Source organism: Pelophylax lessonae (assembly GCF_965119305.1).
Source record: "Pelophylax lessonae genome assembly, chromosome: 7".
Taxonomy (NCBI): domain Eukaryota; kingdom Metazoa; phylum Chordata; class Amphibia; order Anura; family Ranidae; genus Pelophylax; species Pelophylax lessonae.
The window spans coordinates 2,415,496-2,437,260 of NC_138774.1; the positions used below are offsets into that span (position 1 = coordinate 2,415,496).

Here is a 21,765-nt window from a genome sequence, read left to right on the forward strand (position 1 = left end):
GATACAGGAGCGAGTAACATCTGGTATGCCGACTTCAGACAGGGACGATCCAACCATGACGGTTGAACGAACATGTGAGTGAGAACGCCGGCGGTTGAAATAGCCGCTCTGCGGCGCTCAGTGATGACAGCATCGGTCTTAAAGGTGTATGCGCACCTACCAGAAGAGAATGGTGGGACGCATACACTAAATTGGAAAGTGGAATAAGGGTACCAGAGGTACCAGAACATTACAGTACCAAGATGGCCTCCGCTGAGCAGTGTGGAGTGTACCAAGATGGCCTCCGCTGAGCAGTGCGGGGTGTACCAAGATGGTCGTCACCACCTTCTGCCTGCAGCCTTGTCGCTGTATTTACTATAATACTATTTATACTAAAATAATGGGAATGTAGTCCTGTATCTCTGTATATAAGGAGACTTTCCTGGGGGTGAGGAGATGTCCGCTGCCGCCTTCGTCTTCTGTCAGATTAGGAAACCGATTGGAACGAACAGCCGCCATGTCGGAACGCGTAGATACATATTCACCAGCACACCAAGGATCTTGCAAAAGCAGTCCAAAAACTTTATTCCAAAGAAGATCACATCAAAAAATATGTAGTGCAACGTTTCGGAGCCGCGCAGGACCCCTTCGTCAGGCCACAGGACCCCTTCATCAGGCCACAGGACCCCTTCCTCAGGCCACAGGACCCCTTTGTCAGGCCACAGGACCCCTTCGTCAGGCCACAGGACCCCTTCATCAGGCCACAGGACCCCTTCGTCAGGCCACAGGACCCCTTCATCAGGCCACACGACCCCTTCCTCAGGCCACAGGACCCCTTCTTCAGGCCACAGGACCCCTTTGTCAGGCCACAGGACCCCTTCATCAGGCCACAGGGCCCCTTTGTCAGGCCACACGACCCCTTCCTCAGGCCACAGGACCCCTTCATCAGGCCACAGGGCCCCTTTGTCAGGCCACAGGACCCCTTCATCAGGCCACAGGACCCCTTCATCAGGCCACAGGACCCCTTCGTCAGGCATGTGCCTACAAACCAGGAAGGTGTGCGATAGGAATATGAACTATAATGTCAGAACGCATAGCGGCCATGTTGGAACACTCAGCAGCCATGTCGAAACGCGTAGTGGCCATGTTGGAATGCGTAGCGGCCATGTTGGAACACCTAGCGGCCATGTCGAAACGCGTAGCGGCCATCTTGGAACATGTAACGGCCATGTTGGAACGCGTGGTGGCCATGTTGGAACACTCAGCAGCCATGTCGAAATGCGTAGCAGCCATGTTGGAACACTCAGCAGCCATGTTGAAACGCGTGGCGGCCATGTTGGAACACTCAGCAGCCATGTCGAAACGCGTAGCCGCCATGTCAGAAAGCACGGGGCATGCACAGTAAGCATTTTTTTACTCAGAATGTCACTTTCGTGACATTTTCTGATGGGTGGCGCTATTCGGACAGGACTCCACCGATAATGAGTGGACATTGTTAGTCCGCCCTCTAGTTGTCCCCACCTCGGAGGCGGCCATGTTTTTGGTTAGTATCGGGCAGACTAACAATGTCCCCTTATAGCGTGTATCGGAGTGTATCCGCCTGTTCTCTGTGTTCGAGGGTACGGAGATCTGACAGAACAGTGGAAATCTCCAATCATTCCTGCTGTCCAGTCCCCAGAAGTGACGTATGGAGAATACTGGTTCCCTTCTCCAAAATGGCGGAGGCGGCCTCCCAGCAACCAGCGGCGGCCTGACAACCAATCAGAGTGCGAGATCTTTACGCTGAGCTGTCAAATGGCTGTCCCCGCCCCTGAGCTCTGATTGGACGGCGTCTCCGGCTATGTTTACCTTCCTCGCTCTCCCATTGGGCTGGATGACTTTTTCTACAGAATCGGAGGTGGAGAATATTCCCCGCCCCCTGGCTGTGATTGGTCGCTCCTCTCAGTCATGCTTCTGTTCCCCCGATGTCTCCGCGCCGAGCTGCCCGCAACACCCGAACACCCGGCGGAGCTCCGAGAAGCCGAATCCCGGGTCTGCTGGTGCTGGGGGCCGGAGTGCTGATCGGAGCCGCCGTATTGTTCTGGGAGAACCAGAAAGGAGGCGGAGCCAGAGAGGAGGATGAGGAGCCGAGAGCGACACGGGTGAGCGGGGGAGGGGCTTAGCGGGTGTATGGGGGAATCACATGGTGTGTGGGAGGGGCCTATGATGGGTGGAGCGTGGGAAGGGCACACATATGGTATAAGGGGTGTGGGAGTGGCATACACATGGTGTGGGAGGGGCATACACATGGTAAAGGGTTGGTGGGAGGGGCATATACATGGAAGGGGGTGTGTGGGAGGGGCAGACACATGGTGTGTGGGAGGGGCATACACATGGTGCAGGGTTTGTGGGAGGGGCATACACATGGTGTGGGAGGGGCATACACATGGTGTGGGGTGTGTGGGAGGGGCATACACATGGTATAGTGGGAGTGGCATAGACATGGTGAAGGGTTTGTGGGAGGGGCATACACATGGTAAAGGGTTGGTGGGAGGGGCATATACATGGAAGGGGGTGTGTGGGAGGGGCATAAACATGGTAAAAGGTTAGTGGGAGGGGCATACACATGATGTGGGAGTGGCATACACATGGTGAAGGGTTTGTGGGAGGGACATACACATGGTGTGGGAGGGGCATACACATGGTATGGGGTGTAGGAGGGGCATACACATGGTAAAAGGTTAGTGGGAGGAGCATACACATGGTGTGGGAGGGGCATACACATGGTATGGGGTGTAGGAGGGGCATACATAGTGTAGGGGGCGTGGCATAGGGCATACACATTGTGTGGGAGGGGCATACACATGGTGTAGGGGTGTGTTGGAGGGGCATACATAGTGTAGGGGGCGTGGCATAGGGAATACACATTGTGGGAGGGGAATATACATTGTGGGAGGGGAATATACATTGTGGGAGGGGAATACACATTGTGGGAGGGGCATACACATTGTGGGAGGGGCATACACATTGTGGGAGGGGCATACACATTGTGTATCTGGGGTTCAGGGTGTGTGGGGGTTGGCCCAGCTAAGGCTGGATGATGTCACTGGTGGGCGGGGCTGGAAGTGTGAGTAGTGATTGGCTCTCTCCTCAGTCTTTGAGGAAATCCCCCTTCTTCAGGTGAAGTTTAGGGGTGACAATAGATTACATATAGAAAGGTTATTGGAGGTCGATTCATTCTTATAATTTCATTCTTCAAGATTCAGTATAGAAATGTAACATTTCACCATAGAGAAATAACAAGAAGCGTGGGGTTACCACTCCATACTTCCATACAGCACGCTTCTTGTTATTTCTCTATGGTGAAATGTTACATTTCTATATTGAATCTTGAAGAATGAAATTATAAGAAAGAATCGACCTCTAATAACCTTTCTATTGTCACCCCTAAACTCCACCTGAAGAAGGGGATTATTGGTCACCCCACACCTTCCAGCTGCCTATATAACTCTTCAGTCTCTCTCCTCAGTCCCAGATCCAGCCCAGGTCCCTCTCATCCAATCAGATCAGGCAGTTGGTCTCGGAGGCGGATATTGAGCGTCTGTGGTCGTCCTTCATCCGTCCAATGCTGATAGAGAGAACTCCGGGGAGTCCCGGGAACCGGCGAGTCAGAGAGGTGAGAACCGGCCAATGGCGGCTTCCGTATCCTTCATACCCGCCCACCCAGATCCCTCTATACATGCTGACTGGTTTCTTCTGAGTCTCAGTGTGTATGGTGTCAGGGATCGGTGTGTATGGTGTCAGGGATCGGTGTGTATGGTGTCAGGGATCGGTGTGTATGGTGTCAGGGATCGGTGTGTATGGTGTCAGGGATCGGTGGGGGCATGTATGGTGTCAGGGATCGGTGTGTATGGTGTCAGGGATCGGTGGGGGTGTGTATGGTGTCAGGGATCGGTGTGTATGGTGTCAGGGATCGGTGTGTATGGGTGTCAGGGATCGGTGGGGGTGTGTATGGTGTCAGGGATCGGTGGGGGTGTGTATGGTGTCAGGGATGGGTGGGGGTGTGTATGGTGTCAGGGATCGGTGTGTATGGTGTCAGGGATCGGTGTGTATGGTGTCAGGGATCGGTGTGTATGGTGTCAGGGATCGGTGGGGGTGTGTATGGTGTCAGGGATCGGTGGGGGTGTGTATGGTGTCAGGGATGGGTGGGGGTGTGTATGGTGTCAGGGATGGGTGGGGGTGTGTATGGTGTCAGGGATCGGTGTGTATGGTGTCAGGGATCGGTGTGTATGGTGTCAGGGATCGGTGTGTATGGTGTCAGGGATCGGTGGGGGTGTGTATGGTGTCAGGGATCGGTGTGTATGGTGTCAGGGATTGGTGGGGGTCAGTATGGTGTCAGGGATCGGTGGGGGTGTGTATGGTGTCAGGGATCGGTGTGTATGGTGTCAGGGATCGGTGTGTATGGTGTCAGGGATCGGTGTGTATGGTGTCAGGGATTGGTGGGGGTCAGTATGGTGTCAGGGATCGGTGGGGGTGTGTATGGTGTCAGGGATCGGTGTGTATGGTGTCAGGGATCGGTGTGTATGGTGTCAGGGATCGGTGTGTATGGTGTCAGGGATCGGTGTGTATGGTGTCAGGGATCGGTGGGGGGTGTGTATGGTGTCATTGATCAGTAATTTTGCAGCCCCTGACGCTCTCTCTTGCTCCTCCCAGCTCATCTCCGGTCAGTTGCGCTCGTTGTCGGCGGGGTGGACGGTGGATCTGGATGAGTTCGATGCGTTGACCCCGCGGGGGAAGCTCTCCTTTGGAAACATTGTAGCCACATTGAACCCCTCGGCCCCGCATCGCCTGGTCTTCGCCTGTCATCTGGACTCCAAGTGGTTCCTCCCGGATGGAAGGGGGCGGGCCTTTGTCGGGGCCACAGACTCAGCGGTTCCCTGCGCTCTGATCCTGGAGGCCGTCACTGCGCTCAACCACCGCCTGCAGGAACACAAGAGAAAGGTGACTCCCCCAGCTCCTCCTCCTATATCTCATCCACCAATCAGAGGAGCCGGCTCACCAATTCCTAATAATAGATCCACCAATCAGAGAAGCCGGCTCACCAATTCCTAATAATCCACCAATCAGAGGGGCCGGCTCACCAACTCCTTATAATAGATCGACCAATCAGAGGGGCCGGCTCACCACTCATACAGTACATTCCTCCACTGTTGAAGGATTCTTATTCTGTTCAGCTGGTTCAATGACTCCCCATCCTGGCCACACTGCACAGTCTGAGGGAGGGGTGAATATTTTCTATGTATGGTTTCCAGTCTTCTGATTGGACGATGAGGTGACACAGGATGTCAGAGCTGAGTCCCTGCCTGGCACTGATCACAGAACTGGCTGAACAGAATACAGACATGTAGAATACAGACATGTGGGATACAGACATGTGGTATACAGACATGTGGTATACAGACATGTGGTATACAGACATGTGGGATACAGACATGTGGAATACAGACATGTGGTATACAGACATGTAGAATACAGACATGTGGGATACAGACATGTGGTATACAGACATGTGGTATACAGACATGTGGGATACAGACATGTGGGATACAGACATGTGGAATACAGACATGTGGTATACAGACATGTAGAATACAGACATGTGGGATACAGACATGTAGAATACAGACATGTGGAATACAGACATGTGGAATACAGACATGTGGAATACAGACATGTAGAATACAGACATGTGGAATACAGACATGTAGAATACAGACATGTGGGATACAGACATGTGGAATACAGACATGTGGGATACAGACATGTGGGATACAGACATGTAGAATACAGACATGTGGGATACAGACATGTGGGATACAGACATGTGGAATACAGACATGTGGAATACAGACATGTGGAATACAGACATGTGGAATACAGACATGTGGGATACAGACATGTAGAATACAGACATGTGGGATACAGACATGTGGGATACAGACATGTGGGATACAGACATGTGGAATACAGACATGTGGAATACAGACATGTGGGATACAGACATGTGGGATACAGACATGTGGGATACAGACATGTGGGATACAGACATGTGGGATACAGACATGTAGAATACAGACATGTGGGATACAGACATGTGGGATACAGACATGTGGGATACAGACATGTGGGATACAGACATGTGGTATACAGACATGTGGTATACAGACATGTGGGATACAGACATGTGGGATACAGACATGTGGTATACAGACATGTGGTATACAGACATGTGGTATACAGACATGTGGTATACAGACATGTGGGATACAGACATGTGGGATACAGACATGTGGGATACAGACATGTGGGATACAGACATGTGGGATACAGACATGTGGGATACAGACATGTGGGATACAGACATGTGGTTCATCTCTCTCTGACCTCCAGGGCTCGGCGCTGACTCTGCAGCTCTTCTTTCTGGATGGCGAGGAGGCGTTCGGCGAATGGTCGGAGAGCGACTCGCTGTACGGGGCGCGCCACTTGGCGGGACGTCTAGAGAAGGAGCCAATACAAGGAGGAGGCGGGACTCAGCTGGACGCCATTGTAAGTGGATAAGGAGATAAATGGGGGGAGCTGCTGTGCATGGCAACCAATCAGCTTCTTCCTTTCATTTCCAATGCTTAACCAATGAAGAATCTGCATAGATGTATAATTCCATCGCTTAGACAAAAATCCATCCAGAAAGAAACACACAAATAGAAAACCTCCGTATACACAATTCTATATATACCATCCCAGATATACAATCTTATATATACCATCCCGTATACACAGCATCTCGCATAAGTAAGTACACCCCTCCCTTTTTTGTAAATATTTTATTCTATCTTTTCATGTGAAGAAATGAGACTTTGCTACAATGTAAAGTAGTGAGTGTACAGCTTGTATAACAGTGTAAATTTACTGTCCCCTCAAAATAACTCAACACACAGCCATTAATGTCTAAACCGTTGGCAACAAAAGTCAGTACACCCCTAAGTGACAATGTCCAAATTGGGCCCAATTAGCCATTTTCCCTCCCCGGTGTCATGTGACTCGTTAGTGTTACAAGGTCTCAGGTGTGAATGGGGGGCAGGTGTGTTAAATTTGGTGTTATCGCTCTCACTCTCTCATACTGGTCACTGGAAGTTCAACATGGCACCTCACGGCAAAGAACTCTCTGAGGATCCCGAAAAAAAGAATTGTTGCTCTATATAAAGATGGCCTAGGCTATAAGAAGATTGCTAAGACCCTGAAACTGAGCTGCAGCACGGTGGCCAAGACAATACAGCAGTATAACAGGACAGGTTCCACTCAGAACAGGACTCTCCATGGTCCACCAAAGAAGTTGAGTGCCGTGCTCAGCGTCATATCCAGAGGTTGTCTTTGGGAAATAGACGTATGAGTGCTGCCAGCATTGCTGCAGAGGTTGAAGGGGTGGGGGAGGGGTCAGCCTGTCAGTGCTCAGACCATACGCCGCACACTGCATCAAATTGGTCTGCATGGCTGTCATCCCAGAAGGAAGCCTCTTCTAAAGATGATGGACAAGAAAGCCCACATTTTGCTGAAGACAAGCAGACTAAGGACATGGATTACTGGAACCATCTCCTGTGCTCTGATGAGACCAAGATAAACTTATTTGGTGTCAGATGGTGTCAGGCGTGTGTGGGGGCAACCAGGTGAGGAGTACAAAGACAAGTGTGTCTTCCTACAGTCAGGCATGGTGGTGGGAGTGTCATGGTCTGGGGCTGCATGAGTGCTGCCGGCACTGGGGAGCTACAGATCATTGAGGGAACCATGAATGCCAACATGTACTGTGACATACTGAAGCAGAGCATGATCCCCTCCCTTCAGAGACTGGGGGGCAGGGCAGTATTCCAACATAACGACCCCAAACACCTCCAAGATGACCACTGCCTTGCTAAAGAAGCTGAGGGTAAAGGTGATGGACTGGCCAAGCATGTCTCCAGACCTAAACCCTATTGAGCATCTGTGGGGACCACAGAAGGTGGGGGAGGGGAAGGTCTCTAACATCCACCAGCTCTGTGATGTCATCATGGAGGAGGGGAAGATGACTCCAGTGACAACCTGTGAAGCTCTGGTGAACTCCATGCCCAAGAGGGTTAAGGCAGTGCTGGAAAATAATGGCGGCCACACAAAATATTGACACTTTGGGCCCAATTTGGACATTGTCACTTAGGGGTGTACTTACTTTTGTTGCCAGTGGTTTAGACATTAATGGCTGTGTGTTGAGTTATTTTGAGGGGACAGTAAATTTACACTGTTAGGGCTCTTTCACACGGTCCGCCTCCATAGGCTTGCAGAGCGGAGAGGGAGGTGTCACAGCCCCCGCTGCTCTCTATGGGGGATCAGATGAGAGCGGACCGCCTGTCCGCTCTCATCCGATCCAATACCTGAATGGATGGAAAAATAGGGTTTCCATCCGTTCAGATTTCACGGACAGAATAGGATGCGGTTGTCAGCAGAGGTGTCTCCGCTGACATCCGCTGCCCCATAGAGCTGCATGGAGGATCCGATCAGATCCGCCTAAAAAACTGACCGGCGGATCTGATCGGATCGCCCGTGTGAAAGAGCCCTTATACAAGCTGTACACTCACTACTTTACATTGTAGCAAAGTGTCATTTCTTCAGTGTTGTCACATGAAAATATAGAATAAAATATTTACAAAAATGTGAGGGGTGTACTTACTTTTGTGAGATACTGTATACAATCCCATATACACAATCCTACAGCTAGAGCTGGTCCAGAGGAAGGCAAAAAACCCAGCAAAGCATGATCCACTTTGCAGCAGGGGAAAAAATTCCTCCCCCAACAGGCTCCAACAGCTGATTGGACGCCATGCTCACCTCCTCCAGATTCTAACAGCTCCGGTTCCATTAAATCCCCCCCCCCCCCCAATCATATGACCAGAAGTAGTCAGGTGTTTGGGCCATGGTCAGTTGTCATGTCAGATGTTGGGTCATAGTCAGGTGTCGGGTCAGGGGTTGGGGGTTATAGTCTGGTGTTGAGGTCAGATGAAATAGTGGGGTTTATTGACAGGTGTTGGGGGTCATAGTCTGGGTTTGGGTCATAGTCAGCTGCTGGGATCATGGTTAGGTGTTGGGGTCAGATGTCTGGTGTTGGTCAATGGTCAGGTGTCTGGGTTAGATGTTGGGGTCATGGTCAGGTGTTGGGGTCATGGTCAGGGGTCGGTGTCATAGTCGGGCGTTGGTGTCATGATCAGGGGTTGAGGTCATGGTCTTGGGTCGGGTTATGGTCAGGTGTTGGGGTCAGGGTTCGGGGTCATGGTCAGGTGTCAGGGGTCGAGTTATGCTCAGGGGTTGGTGTCATGGTCAGGGGTCGGGGTTATGGTCAGGTGTTGGGGTCAGGGTTCGGGGTCATGGTCAGGTGTCAGGGGTCGAGTTATGCTCAGGGGTTGGTGTCATGGTCAGGGGTCGGGGTTATGGTCAGGTGTTGGGGTCAGGGGTTGGGGTCATGGTCAGGGGTTGGGGTCATGGTCAGGGGTTGGGGTCAGGGGTTGGGGTCATGGTCAGGTGTCGGGTCATGGTCAGGTGTTGGGGGTCATGGACAGAAACAAGATAACTCTGTGCTCCGATCCCAATAGCTTGTCCATGCATATAATCCATCAGCTGTTAAAGGGGTGTGACCAGATATTAACCCTCTGCACACGGCTGTACACCTTCTCCAGCAAACTATGAAATTAAAACCTGGGATTTTTAGTTCACAAATATTGCAATCCATGTTTAAGTCGGCCAACTGCATCAAAGTAATCGTTCTTTAGTCAGTCCTACACTGCTCTGCCGCTGCAAATGTTACTGTGGACACAACTCCAACCTGGGGCAAACGGACACAAAATGGGGGAGAGCTACGTGGTCAGGTGTCCGGGTCATAGTCAGATGTTAGGGTCATTGTTGGGGTCATGATCAGGTGTTGGTCATGGTTGGGGGGCTAGGGTCAGACGGGGTCATGGTCAGGTGTCGGGGTGATAGTGAGATGTTAGGGTCATTGTCACGTGTTGGAGTCATTGTTGGGGTCACGATCAGGTGTCGGGGTCAGATGTTGAGGTTTAGATGTTGGGGTCACGGTTGGGGGGCTAGGGTCAGACAGGTTCATGGTCAGGTGTCGGGGTCAAAGTCAGATGTTAGGGTCACTGTTGCGTGTTGGGGTCAGTTGTTGGGGTCACGATCAGGTGTCAGGGTCAGATGTGGAGGTCATGGTCAGGTGTTGAGGTTTAGATGTTGGGGTCACGGTTGGGGGACTAGGGTCAGACATTGGGATCAGGTGTCGGAGTGATAGGTCAGATGTTAGGGTCATTGTCAGGTGTCGGGGTCAGGTGTTAGGGTCAAAATCAGGTGTCATGGTCAGTTGTTGGGGGCCAGGGTCAGTTGTTGGGGGCCAGGGTCAGTTGTTGGGGGCCAGGGTCAGATGTTGGGGGTCATGGTCAGTTGTTGGGGGCCAGGGTCAGATGTTGGGGTCATGGTCAGATGTTGGGGGCCAGGGTCAGATGTTGGGGTCATGGTCAGTTGTTGGGGGCCAGGGTCAGATGTTGGGGTAATGGTCAGTTGGGGGTCATGGTCAGTTGTTGGGGGTCATGGTCAGTTGTTGGGGGTCATGGTCAGTTGTTGGGGGCCAGGGTCAGATGTTGGGGGCCAGGGTCAGATGTTGGGGCCAGGGTCAGATGTTATGGTCATGGTCAGTTGTTGGGGGCCAGGGTCAGATGTTGGGGTCATGGTCAGTTGTTGGGGGTCATGGTCAGTTGTTGGGGGTCATGGTCAGTTGTTGGGGGCCAGGGTCAGATGTTGGGGTCCAGGGTCAGATGTTGGGGTAATGGTCAGTTGGGGGTCATGGTCAGTTGTTGGGGGTCATGGTCAGTTGTTGGGGGTCATGGTCAGTTGTTGGGGGCCAGGGTCAGATGTTGGGGGCCAGGGTCAGATGTTGGGGCCAGGGTCAGATGTTATGGTCATGGTCAGTTGTTGGGGGCCAGGGTCAGTTGTTGGGGGTCATGGTCAGTTGTTGGGGGTCATGGTCAGTTGTTGGGGGTCATGGTCAGTTGTTGGGGGGCCAGGGTCAGATGTTGGGGTCATGGTCAGTTGTTGGGGGCCAGGGTCAGATGTTGGGGTCATGGTCAGATGTTGGGGGCCAGGGTCAGATGTTGGGGTCATGGTCAGTTGTTGGGGGCCAGGGTCAGATGTTGGGGTAATGGTCAGTTGGGGGTCATGGTCAGTTGTTGGGGGTCATGGTCAGTTGTTGGGGGTCATGGTCAGTTGTTGGGGGCCAGGGTCAGATGTTGGGGGCCAGGGTCAGATGTTGGGGCCAGGGTCAGATGTTATGGTCATGGTCAGTTGTTGGGGGCCAGGGTCAGATGTTGGGGTCATGGTCAGTTGTTGGGGGTCATGGTCAGTTGTTGGGGGTCATGGTCAGTTGTTGGGGGGCCAGGGTCAGATGTTGGGGTCATGGTCAGTTGTTGGGGGCCAGGGTCAGATGTTGGGGTCATGGTCAGTTGTTGGGGGCCAGGGTCAGATGTTGGGGTCATGGTCAGTTGTTGGGGGCCAGGGTCAGATGTTGGGGTCATGGTCAGTTGTTGGGGGCCAGGGTCAGATGTTGGGGGCCAGGGTCAGATGTTGGGGGCCAGGGTCAGATGTTGGGGGCCAGGGTCAGATGTTGGGGTCATGGTCAGTTGTTGGGGGCCAGGGTCAGATGTTGGGGGCCAGGGTCAGTTGTTGGGGGCCAGGGTCAGTTGTTGGGGGCCAGGGTCAGATGTTGGGGGGCCAGGGTCAGATGTTGGGGGGCCAGGGTCAGATGTTGGGGTCATGGTCAGTTGGGGGCCAGGGTCAGATGTTGGGGTCATGGTCAGTTGTTGGGGGCCAGGGTCAGATGTTGGGGTCATGGTCAGTTGTTGGGGGCCAGGGTCAGATGTTGGGGTCATGGTCAGTTGTTGGGGGCCAGGGTCAGATGTTGGGGTCATGGTCAGTTGGGGGCCAGGGTCAGATATTGGGGTCATGGTCAGATATTGGGGGCCATGGTCAGTTGTTGGGGGCCAGGGTTAGTTGTTGGGGGCCAGGGTTAGTTGTTGGGGGCCATGGTCAGTTGTTGGGGGCCAGGGTTAGTTGTTGGGGGCCAGGGTTAGTTGTTGGGGGCCAGGGTCAGATGTTGGGGTCATGGTCAGTTGTTGGGGGCCAGGGTCAGATGTTGGGGTCATGGTCAGTTGTTGGGGGCCAGGGTCAGATGTTGGGGTCATGGTCAGTTGTTGGGGGCCAGGGTCAGATGTTGGGGTCATGGTCAGTTGGGGGCCAGGGTCAGATATTGGGGTCATGGTCAGTTGTTGGGGGCCAGGGTCAGATGTTGGGGGCCAGGGTCAGATGTTGGGGTCATGGTCAGTTGTTGGGGGCCAGGGTCAGTTGTTGGGGGCCAGGGTTAGTTGTTGGGGGCCAGGGTCAGTTGTTGGGGGCCAGGGTCAGATGTTGGGGTCATGGTCAGTAGGGGGCCAGGGTCAGATATTGGGGTCATGGTCAGTTGTTGGGGGCCAGGGTCAGATGTTGGGGTCATGGTCAGTTGTTGGGGGCCAGGGTCAGATGTTGGGGGCCAAGGTCAGTTGTTGGGGGCCAGGGTCAGTTGTTGGGGGCCAGGGTCAGTTGTTGGGGGCCAGGGTCAGATGTTGGGGGCCAGGGTCAGATGTTGGGGGCCAGGGTCAGATGTTGGGGGTCATGGTCAGTTGTTGGGGGCCAGGGTCAGATGTTGGGGTCATGGTCAGTTGGGGGCCAGGGTCAGATGTTGGGGTCATGGTCAGTTGTTGGGGGCCAGGGTCAGATGTTGGGGTCATGGTCAGTTGGGGGCCAGGGTCAGATGTTGGGGTCATGGTCAGTTGGGGGCCAGGGTCAGATGTTGGGGTCATGGTCAGTTGTTGGGGGCCATGGTCAGATGTTGGGGTCATGGTCAGTTGTTGGGGGCCATGGTCAGATGTTGGGGTCATGGTCAGTTGGGGGCCAGGGTCAGATGTTGGGGTCATGGTCAGTTGTTGGGGGCCATGGTCAGATGTTGGGGTCATGGTCAGTTGTTGGGGGCCATGGTCAGATGTTGGGGTCATGGTCAGTTGGGGGCCAGGGTCAGATGTTGGGGTCATGGTCAGTTGTTGGGGGCCATGGTCAGATGTTGGGGTCATGGTCAGTTGTTGGGGGCCAGGGTCAGATGTTGGGGTCATGGTCAGTTGTTGGGGGCCAGGGTCAGATGTTGGGGTCATGGTCAGTTGGGGGCCAGGGTCAGATGTTGGGGTCATAGTCCTATAATGGTCAGGTGTGCGCACACACTTTTGGCCACACAGCATATGAAGGAGCCGTATTACAGAGGAGTGAACGCGCCCCCCCCTCGGGATCATGTTACAGTGGATCCGGCTTCTGATTGGTTTCTCTTTCTCTCAGGATCTCTTCGTTCTTCTGGATTTGCTGGGAGCTCCGAATCCTCTGATCCTCAACCACTTCCAGGAGACCCGCAGTCACTTCCTGAGGCTCCACTCCCTGGGTGAGGATCCATATTGGGTACCGGTGGGTATAGGAGAGCCAATGACAACCACCGAATACTGAGCTCCAATCAGATGTGTAGACTCGGTAGTATAAATGCCCCCCCTCCCCCGATATTAAAGTGTTATTCCCCTTCCAGGTAATTCCTGATAGACAGCACTGAGCTCCTCCCTCCATTCATTGTCATTTCTTTATAATCCCCTCCCCACCCCCTCATTACTGCCTGTAGGTGGGGGCCATGCTGCCTGGCAGAGTGCCCTGGAGTCCCAGCATAGCCACTCCTACGTGTGCACTCCCATCCCTGGGACTGAAGCCCCTCCCCCTCCAGGGCATTTGACTGGCAGTGGCTCAGGAGGCGGCACTCCCTATTCAGCATGCACAAAGTGAAAGCAGTCCTGTTTGTAAATGATGTTCTATGAGGGCTCCTGTGTGGGGGAGGGAATTATGGGTGGTGTCATGTGATAGGATCAGTGTGTCAGGGAGCGCCACTGGGAGATATGGAAGGCGGAGCTTCTCCATTGTCATCACCTCATTGGTGGAGGTAAAACTAGAAAGGGGGAGGGGGGGGTCACACTTTAACCTCTTCACTGCCACTGACTGGGGCTCCGCTGCCCCTCCTGGGGCCCCCGGGATGTCCATGGTGAGTATTGGGAGAGCGGCGAGAGAACATCCGTCCCTGTGGTGAATGGAGCACGGAGGTTTTTATCACTACGGGGATCGGTGGGGAAGAATGATTGGTCACAAATCAGCTTCAATGGGGTGCAAAGGGGGCATTAGGGGGCTAATAGACCCCAATTCTGATATACCTGAACCCCAGTGGATCCAAACCCCAATCCTTCCTGACTCTAAAGTTTCTATAAGGAGAACCTGTCACTCCCAATGTGTTACACATCAAGCCCCTCGTCCTCCTCTGTCAGACCAATAAAGTTTTAAAGTAAATAAGTTTCAGTCCCTGGTATCCGCCTCTTGCTGTCCCTGTACAGCAGAGCTCAGACTGGGGGAGGGAGAAGCAGCACAGAGAACCAATCAGTTCATGAGCTGACAAAGTGTGCTGATAAGAGGGGAGAGCAGAGTGACAGATAAGCTCAGCACTGTGTTGCTTCTCCTTTCACTGTCCAATCACAGGTTGGGGGTGGGTCCACGATGACCCGGGGCTCAGTGGTAGTGGGTTGAATGATGCTGGCAGAACCCCAACCTTAGAGGACATCTAGTGACAGAAAAAAATCCTGCAGGGAAAGTCTCTAGAATATTACAGCAAAAACATATTTTTATTTGTATTTTATCCTTCAATGAGCTGTTCATTTTCATCTTGTTATTTTTGATTAGAGTTCTGCTTTAGGGTTAATGGTATGGCCTCCGAACTCCTCCTGTACTCCCCCTCCCCCCCTCCTGCTTAGCCTACATGGTATGGTCTCTTTACCCCCCCCCCACAGACTCCGTAGATGGTATGGCCTCCATTCTCCCCTATACTCCCCCACTACTCGGTCTGGATGGTATGGCTTCCAAACACCTTAGCATAAAAATGGTATGGTCTCTCTGTACTCCCCCCTCCCCCCCCCCCCCCCGACTCCATAGATGGTATGGCCTCTAACCTCCTCTATACTCCCCCCCCCCCCCCCCCCACTAGCTCAGTCTTGATGGTATGACCTCTAACCTCCTCTCTACTCCCCCCCCCCCCCCCCCACTAGCTCAGTCTTGATGGTATAGCCTCTGGTCTTCTCTATACTCTCCAACTAGCTTAGTCTGGATGGTATGGCCTCTGGTCTTCTCTATACAACTGGTACAACCTGATTGGTCTATAGGCATAGAGAATACAGCTATACGTTAGAGCACCAAATGACAGGTAGAGCATAGAATGCATATCCTATGTACATGAACCCCCGGAGCTCATACAAAGTCTGGTGTAGAGTATGGGCCTCGGCCAGAGATCCGGCTTCTCTGACACATTTACTGTATGTCGCTGGATCTCTGCGGGGGTGCATAGTTGTATGGACCTCCCCCATCTTCTCCTGTTCCAGACCACTGCCCTATATTCTCTACATTCAGGAATGTTCTCTCCTCTACATTCAGGAATGTTCTCTCCTCTACATTCAGGAATGTTCTCTCCTCTACGTTCAGGAATGTTCTCTCCTCTACATTCAGGAATGTTCTCTCCTCTACGTTCAGGAATCTTCTCTCTCGTTCTCTCCTCTACATGCAGGAATGTTCTCTCTCATTCTCTCCTCTACATTCAGGAATCTTCTCTCTCGTTCTCTCCTCTACGTTCAGGAATGTTCTCTCCTCTACGTTCAGGGATGTTCTCTCCTCTACGTTCAGGAATGTTCTCTCTCGTTCTCTCCTCTACATTCAGGAATGTTCTCTCCTCTATGTTCAGGAATCTTCTCTCCTCTACGTTCAGGAATCTTCTCTCGTTCTCTCCTCTACATGCAGGAATGTTCTCTCTCATTCTCTCCTCTACATTCAGGAATCTTCTCTCTCGTTCTCTCCTCTACGTTCAGGAATGTTCTCTCTTGTTCTCTCCTCTACATTCAGGAATGTTCTCTCTCGTTCTCTCCTCTACGTTCAGGAATCTTCTCTCTCGTTCTCTCCTCTACATTCAGGAATGTTCTCTCTCGTTCTCTCCTCTACGTTCAGGAATCTTCTCTCTCGTTCTCTCCTCTACATGCAGGAATGTTCTCTCTCGTTCTCTCCTCTACGTTCAGGAATGTTCTCTCCTCTACGTTCAGGAATGTTCTCTCCTCTACGTTCAGGAATGTTCTCTCCTCTACATTCAGGAATGTTCTCTCTCGTTTTCTCCTCTACATGCAGGAATGTTCTCTCTCGTTCTCTCCTCTATGTTCAGGAATGTTCTCTCCTCTACATTCAGGAATGTTCTCTCCTCTACATTCAGGAATGTTCTCTCTCGTTTTCTCCTCTACATGCAGGAATGTTCTCTCTCGTTCTCTCCTCTACGTTCAGGAATGTTCTCTCCTCTACATTCAGGAATCTTCTCTCTCGTTCTCTCCTCTACATGCAGGAATGTTCTCTCTCGTTTTCTCCTCTACATGCAGGAATGTTCTCTCTTGTTCTCTCCTCTACGTTCAGGAATGTTCTCTCTCGTTCTCTCCTCTACATTCAGGAATGTTCTCTCCTCTATGTTCAGGAATCTTCTCTCCTCTACGTTCAGGAATCTTCTCTCGTTCTCTCCTCTACATGCAGGAATGTTCTCTCTCATTCTCTCCTCTACATTCAGGAATCTTCTCTCTCGTTCTCTCCTCTACGTTCAGGAATGTTCTCTCTTGTTCTCTCCTCTACATTCAGGAATGTTCTCTCTCGTTCTCTCCTCTACGTTCAGGAATCTTCTCTCTCGTTCTCTCCTCTACATTCAGGAATGTTCTCTCTCGTTCTCTCCTCTACGTTCAGGAATCTTCTCTCTCGTTCTCTCCTCTACATGCAGGAATGTTCTCTCTCGTTCTCTCCTCTACGTTCAGGAATGTTCTCTCCTCTACGTTCAGGAATGTTCTCTCCTCTACGTTCAGGAATGTTCTCTCCTCTACATTCAGGAATGTTCTCTCTCGTTTTCTCCTCTACATGCAGGAATGTTCTCTCTCGTTCTCTCCTCTATGTTCAGGAATGTTCTCTCCTCTACATTCAGGAATGTTCTCTCCTCTACATTCAGGAATGTTCTCTCTCGTTTTCTCCTCTACATGCAGGAATGTTCTCTCTCGTTCTCTCCTCTACGTTCAGGAATGTTCTCTCCTCTACATTCAGGAATGTTCTCTCTCGTTCTCTCCTCTACATTCAGGAATGTTCTCTCTCGTTCTCTCCTCTACGTTCAGGAATGTTCTCTCTCGTTCTCTCCTCTACGTTCAGGAATGTTCTCTCTCGTTCTCTCCTCTACGTTCAGGAATGTTCTCTCTCGTTCTCTCCTCTACGTTCAGGAATGTTCTCTCTCGTTCTCTCCTCTACATTCAGGAATCTTCTCTCTCGTTCTCTCCTCTACATTCAGGAATCTTCTCTCTCGTTCTCTCCTCTACATGCAGGAATCTTCTCTCTCGTTCTCTCCTCTACATTCAGGAATCTTCTCTCTCGTTCTCTCCTCTACATGCAGGAATCTTCTCTCTCGTTCTCTCCTCTAAATTCAGGAATGTTCTCTCTCTTTCGTTCTCTCCTCTACATTCAGGAATGTTCTCTCTCTTTCGTTCTCTCCTCTACATTCAGGAATGTTTTCTCTCGTTCTCTCCTCTACGTTCAGGAATCTTCTCTCTCGTTCTCTCCTCTACATTCAGGAATGTTCTCTCTCTTTCGTTCTCTCCTCTACATTCAGGAATGTTCTCTCTCGTTCTCTTCTACATTCTCTCTCATTCTGTTTTAAATATCATCATTCTTTTTTTTTTTTCTCCTGTAGAGAAACGGTTGCATCAGCTAAATCTCCTGCAGTCTCACCCCGTGGAGAATTCCTATTTTCATCCTCATTGGTATTATGGCTCAGTAGAAGATGACCATATTCCATTTCTCCGGAAAGGTCAGTGCTGTCTTTCCGCCTTCTTCTTCTCTTCCATTTTACTTTATCTTATTTGGAATGATCGGAGTGTTCCTTGTATGTTGTAGGTGTTCCTGTTCTTCACGTCATCTCCACACCATTCCCGGATGTCTGGCACACTCACGATGACACAGAGGAGAAGCTTCACCGACCAACAGTCGCCAACCTGTGTCGGATCTTTGTAGCTTTCCTCAGCGAGACCCTCGCCCTCTGACCCCGGAGCCATATTGGATTCTTGTTTACAGTATTCTGGACCTGACTGAGACCTCCTGAGACGAGCCTTCAAGTGAGGCCACAATTGGTCAATTTGGGGCATCTAGACACTCATTGCATCACTGCCAGTTCATAATTCCGGTGAAAACTTCTGCCCATCCAATGTTTTATCTCCCAAAACTGCAGAGGGGTAAAGCTTTGTGAGAATGTTTTTACTTAGAAGGAATTAAACAGATGGTTGTCTGATCCGGGATTGTCCGAGATGGACATTTCTCGTGAGCTTCAGGTCTCCTATCTCTGTAATATACAGTGCTCAGCATAAATAGGTACACCCCCAATCTACAGTATCTGCTGTAATATTCTGGTGGCGATCCTTCGTATTGGATTGTTCACCTAATCCTGGCATCATTCTTGGATTGGGAGACTGTGATTGGCTCAGTACCGGACTCTCCAGATTCTCCATCTCCCTGTGATTGGCTCAGTACCGGACTCTCCAGATTCTCCATCTACCTGTGATTGGCTCAGTACCGGACTCTCCAGATTCTCCATCTCCCTGTGATTGGCTCAGTACCGGACTCTCCAGATTCTCCATCTCCCTGTGATTGGCTCAGTACCGGACTCTCCAGATTCTCCATCTCCCTGTGTTTGGCTCAGTACCGGACTCTCCAGATTCTCCATCTCCCTGTGATAGGCTCAGTACCGGAATCTCCAGATTCTCCCATCTTCCTGTGATTGGCTCAGTACCGGACTCTCCAGATTCTCCATCTCCCTGTGTTTGGCTCAGTACCGGACTCTCCAGATTCTCCATCTCCCTGTGATAGGCTCAGTACCGGAATCTCCAGATTCTCCCATCTTCCTGTGATTGGCTCAGTACCGGACTCTCCAGATTCTCCATCTCCCTGTGATTGGCTCAGTACCAGACTCTCCAGATTCTCCATCTCCCTGTGATTGGCTCTGTACCGGACTCTCCAGATTCTCCATCTCCCTGTGTTTGGCTCAGTACCGGACTCTCCAGATTCTCCATCTCCCTGTGATAGGCTCAGTACCGGAATCTCCAGATTCTCCCATCTTCCTGTGATTGGCTCAGTACCGAACTCTCCAGATTCTCCATCTCCCTGTGTTTGGCTCAGTACCGGACTCTCCAGATTCTCCATCTCCCTGTGTTTGGCTCAGTACCGGACTCTCCAGATTCTCCATCTCCCTGTGATAGGCTCAGTACCGGAATCTCCAGATTCTCCCATCTTCCTGTGATTGGCTCAGTACCGAACTCTCCAGATTCTCCATCTCCCTGTGTTTGGCTCAGTACCGGACTCTCCAGATTCTCCATCTCCCTGTGATTGGCTTAGTACCGGAATCTCCAGATTCTCCCATCTTCCTGTGATTGGCTCAGTACCGGACTCTCCAGATTCTCCATCTCTCTGTGATTGGCTTAGTACTGAACTCTCCAGATTCTCCATCTCCCTGTGCTTGGCTTAGTACTGGACTCTCCAAATTCTCCATCTCCCTGTGATTGGCTCAGTACCGGACTCTCCAGATTCTCCATCTACCTGTGATTGGCTTAGTACCGGACTCTCCAGGTTCTCCATCTTCCTGTGCTTGGCTCAGTACCGGACTCTCCAGATTCTCCATCTCCCTGTGATTGGCTTAGTACCGGACTCTCCAGATTCTCCATCTCCCTGTGCTTGGCTCAGTACCGGACTCTCCAGATTCTCCATCTACCTGTGATTGGCTCCGTACCGGGCTGTCCGGATTCTCCATCATTTGATGCCATCTGTATCTGCACCCCACTGTCCCACTCTCATACCGGTAATAATGACAGACACAGCACTGGAATTACTGAGAATTCCGTCTGTAAATATGATATTTGTATATTTTGTGGCCTTGGAACTAAAAATAAACGGTTTGTATTGGTTACTTCTGTGTCCGTTTTTTGCAATTTAAAAAAAAAATAAAATTCAGTAATCCAGAACAGCCAATGAGAATTCAATACTCTTGAAGCTTAAACTTACTTCCTGTGCTCCCCGTGTATCAACTCTCCCCTCCCCCCCCCTAGGGAGAATAAGGAATATCTTAGCGGGTGTGCCATATTATGACTTAGGCCGGCCAAAGCAGGAACGGGACCAATCTTGATATGTCTATAGGCAGGCTGGTTGTACTAAAGGCGAACCATTGACTGGGGTTGGAGGAAAGAGGATAGCTGAATGTATGGCCTGCTTTATGGTGACTCCACTGATTGCAGCACTTTGGATCAGTCAGAGGAAGAAGAGGACCTGTCACTCCATGGGACCAGAGACCCCTGGAGAAAAGGTAGGTATAGATTATATATATATATATATATATATATATATATATATACAGTGCACCAGGATTCTATTTACAGCGCTTTACTTTTTCCACATTTTATGTTACAGCCTTATTCCAAAATGGATTAAATTCATTATTTTCCTCAAAATTCTACAAACAATTCCCCATAATGACAACGTGAGAGAAGTTTGTTTGAAATCTTTGCAAATTTATTAAAAATAAAAAAGTAAAACAATTCCCATGTACATAAGTATTCACACCCTTTGCCCAATACTTTGGTGAAGCTCCTTTGGCACCAATTCCAGCCTCCAGTATTTCTGAGTATGATGCTACAAGCTTGGCACTCCTATTTTTGGGCAGTTTCTCCCATTCCTCTTTGCAGGACCTCTCAAGCTCCATCAGGTTGGATGGGGGAGGGTCGGTGCACAGCCATTTTCAGATCTCTCCAGAGATGTTCAATCGGGTTCAAGTCTGGGCTTTGGCTGGGCCACTCAAGGACATTCACAGAGTTGTCCCGTAGCCTCTCCTTTGTTATCTTGGCTGTGTGCTTAGGGTCATTGTCCTGTTGGAAGATGAACCTTCACCCCAGTCTGAGGTCCAGAGCGCTCTGGAGGAGGTTTTCATCAAGGATGTCTCTATACATTGCTGCATTCATCTTTTCCTCCATCCTGACTAGTCTCCCAGTTCCGGCCGCTTAAAAACATCCCCACAGCACAATGCTGCCACCACCATGCTTCACAGTAGGGATGGTATTGGCCAGGTGATGAGCGGTGCCTGGTTTCCTCCAGACATGACGCTTGCCATTCAGGCCAAAGAGTTCGATCTTTGTTTCATCAGAGCAGAGAGTTTTGTTTCTCATGGTCTGAGAGTCCTTCAGGTGCCTTTTGGTAAACTCCAGGCGGGCTGTCATGTGACTTTTACTGAGGAGTGGCTTCCGTCTGGCCACACCCATACAGGCCTGATTGGTGGAGGGCTGCAGAGATGGTTGTTCTTCTGGAAGGTTCTCCTCTCTCCACAGAGAAATGCTGGAGCTCTGTCAGAGTGACCATCGGGTTCTTGGTCACCTCCCTGACTAAGGCCCCCCTCCCCCATCGCTCAGTTTGTCCGGGCGGCCGCTCTAGGAAGAGTCCTGGTGGTTCCAATCTTCTTCCATTTACAGATGATGGAGGCCACTGTGCTCATTGGGACCT

The 21,765-nt window shown here is 51.2% G+C and overlaps 1 protein-coding gene across 1 annotated transcript in view; it reads left to right on the forward strand.

The window, feature by feature from the left end:
* The first annotated feature begins 1,815 nt into the window (after nucleotides 1-1,815).
* Nucleotides 1,816-21,765, forward strand: part of QPCTL (glutaminyl-peptide cyclotransferase like) — a 47,099-nt gene continuing 27,149 nt past the window's right edge. Inside the window, exons 1-7 of the mRNA XM_082263299.1 lie at nucleotides 1,816-2,120; nucleotides 3,488-3,634; nucleotides 4,672-4,959; nucleotides 6,409-6,564; nucleotides 13,438-13,537; nucleotides 17,924-18,040; nucleotides 18,127-18,269. Coding sequence (XP_082119425.1) covers nucleotides 1,944-2,120; nucleotides 3,488-3,634; nucleotides 4,672-4,959; nucleotides 6,409-6,564; nucleotides 13,438-13,537; nucleotides 17,924-18,040; nucleotides 18,127-18,269 — 1,128 coding nt within the window. The 5' untranslated portion in view covers nucleotides 1,816-1,943. The remainder of the gene's footprint in view (nucleotides 2,121-3,487; nucleotides 3,635-4,671; nucleotides 4,960-6,408; nucleotides 6,565-13,437; nucleotides 13,538-17,923; nucleotides 18,041-18,126; nucleotides 18,270-21,765) is intronic.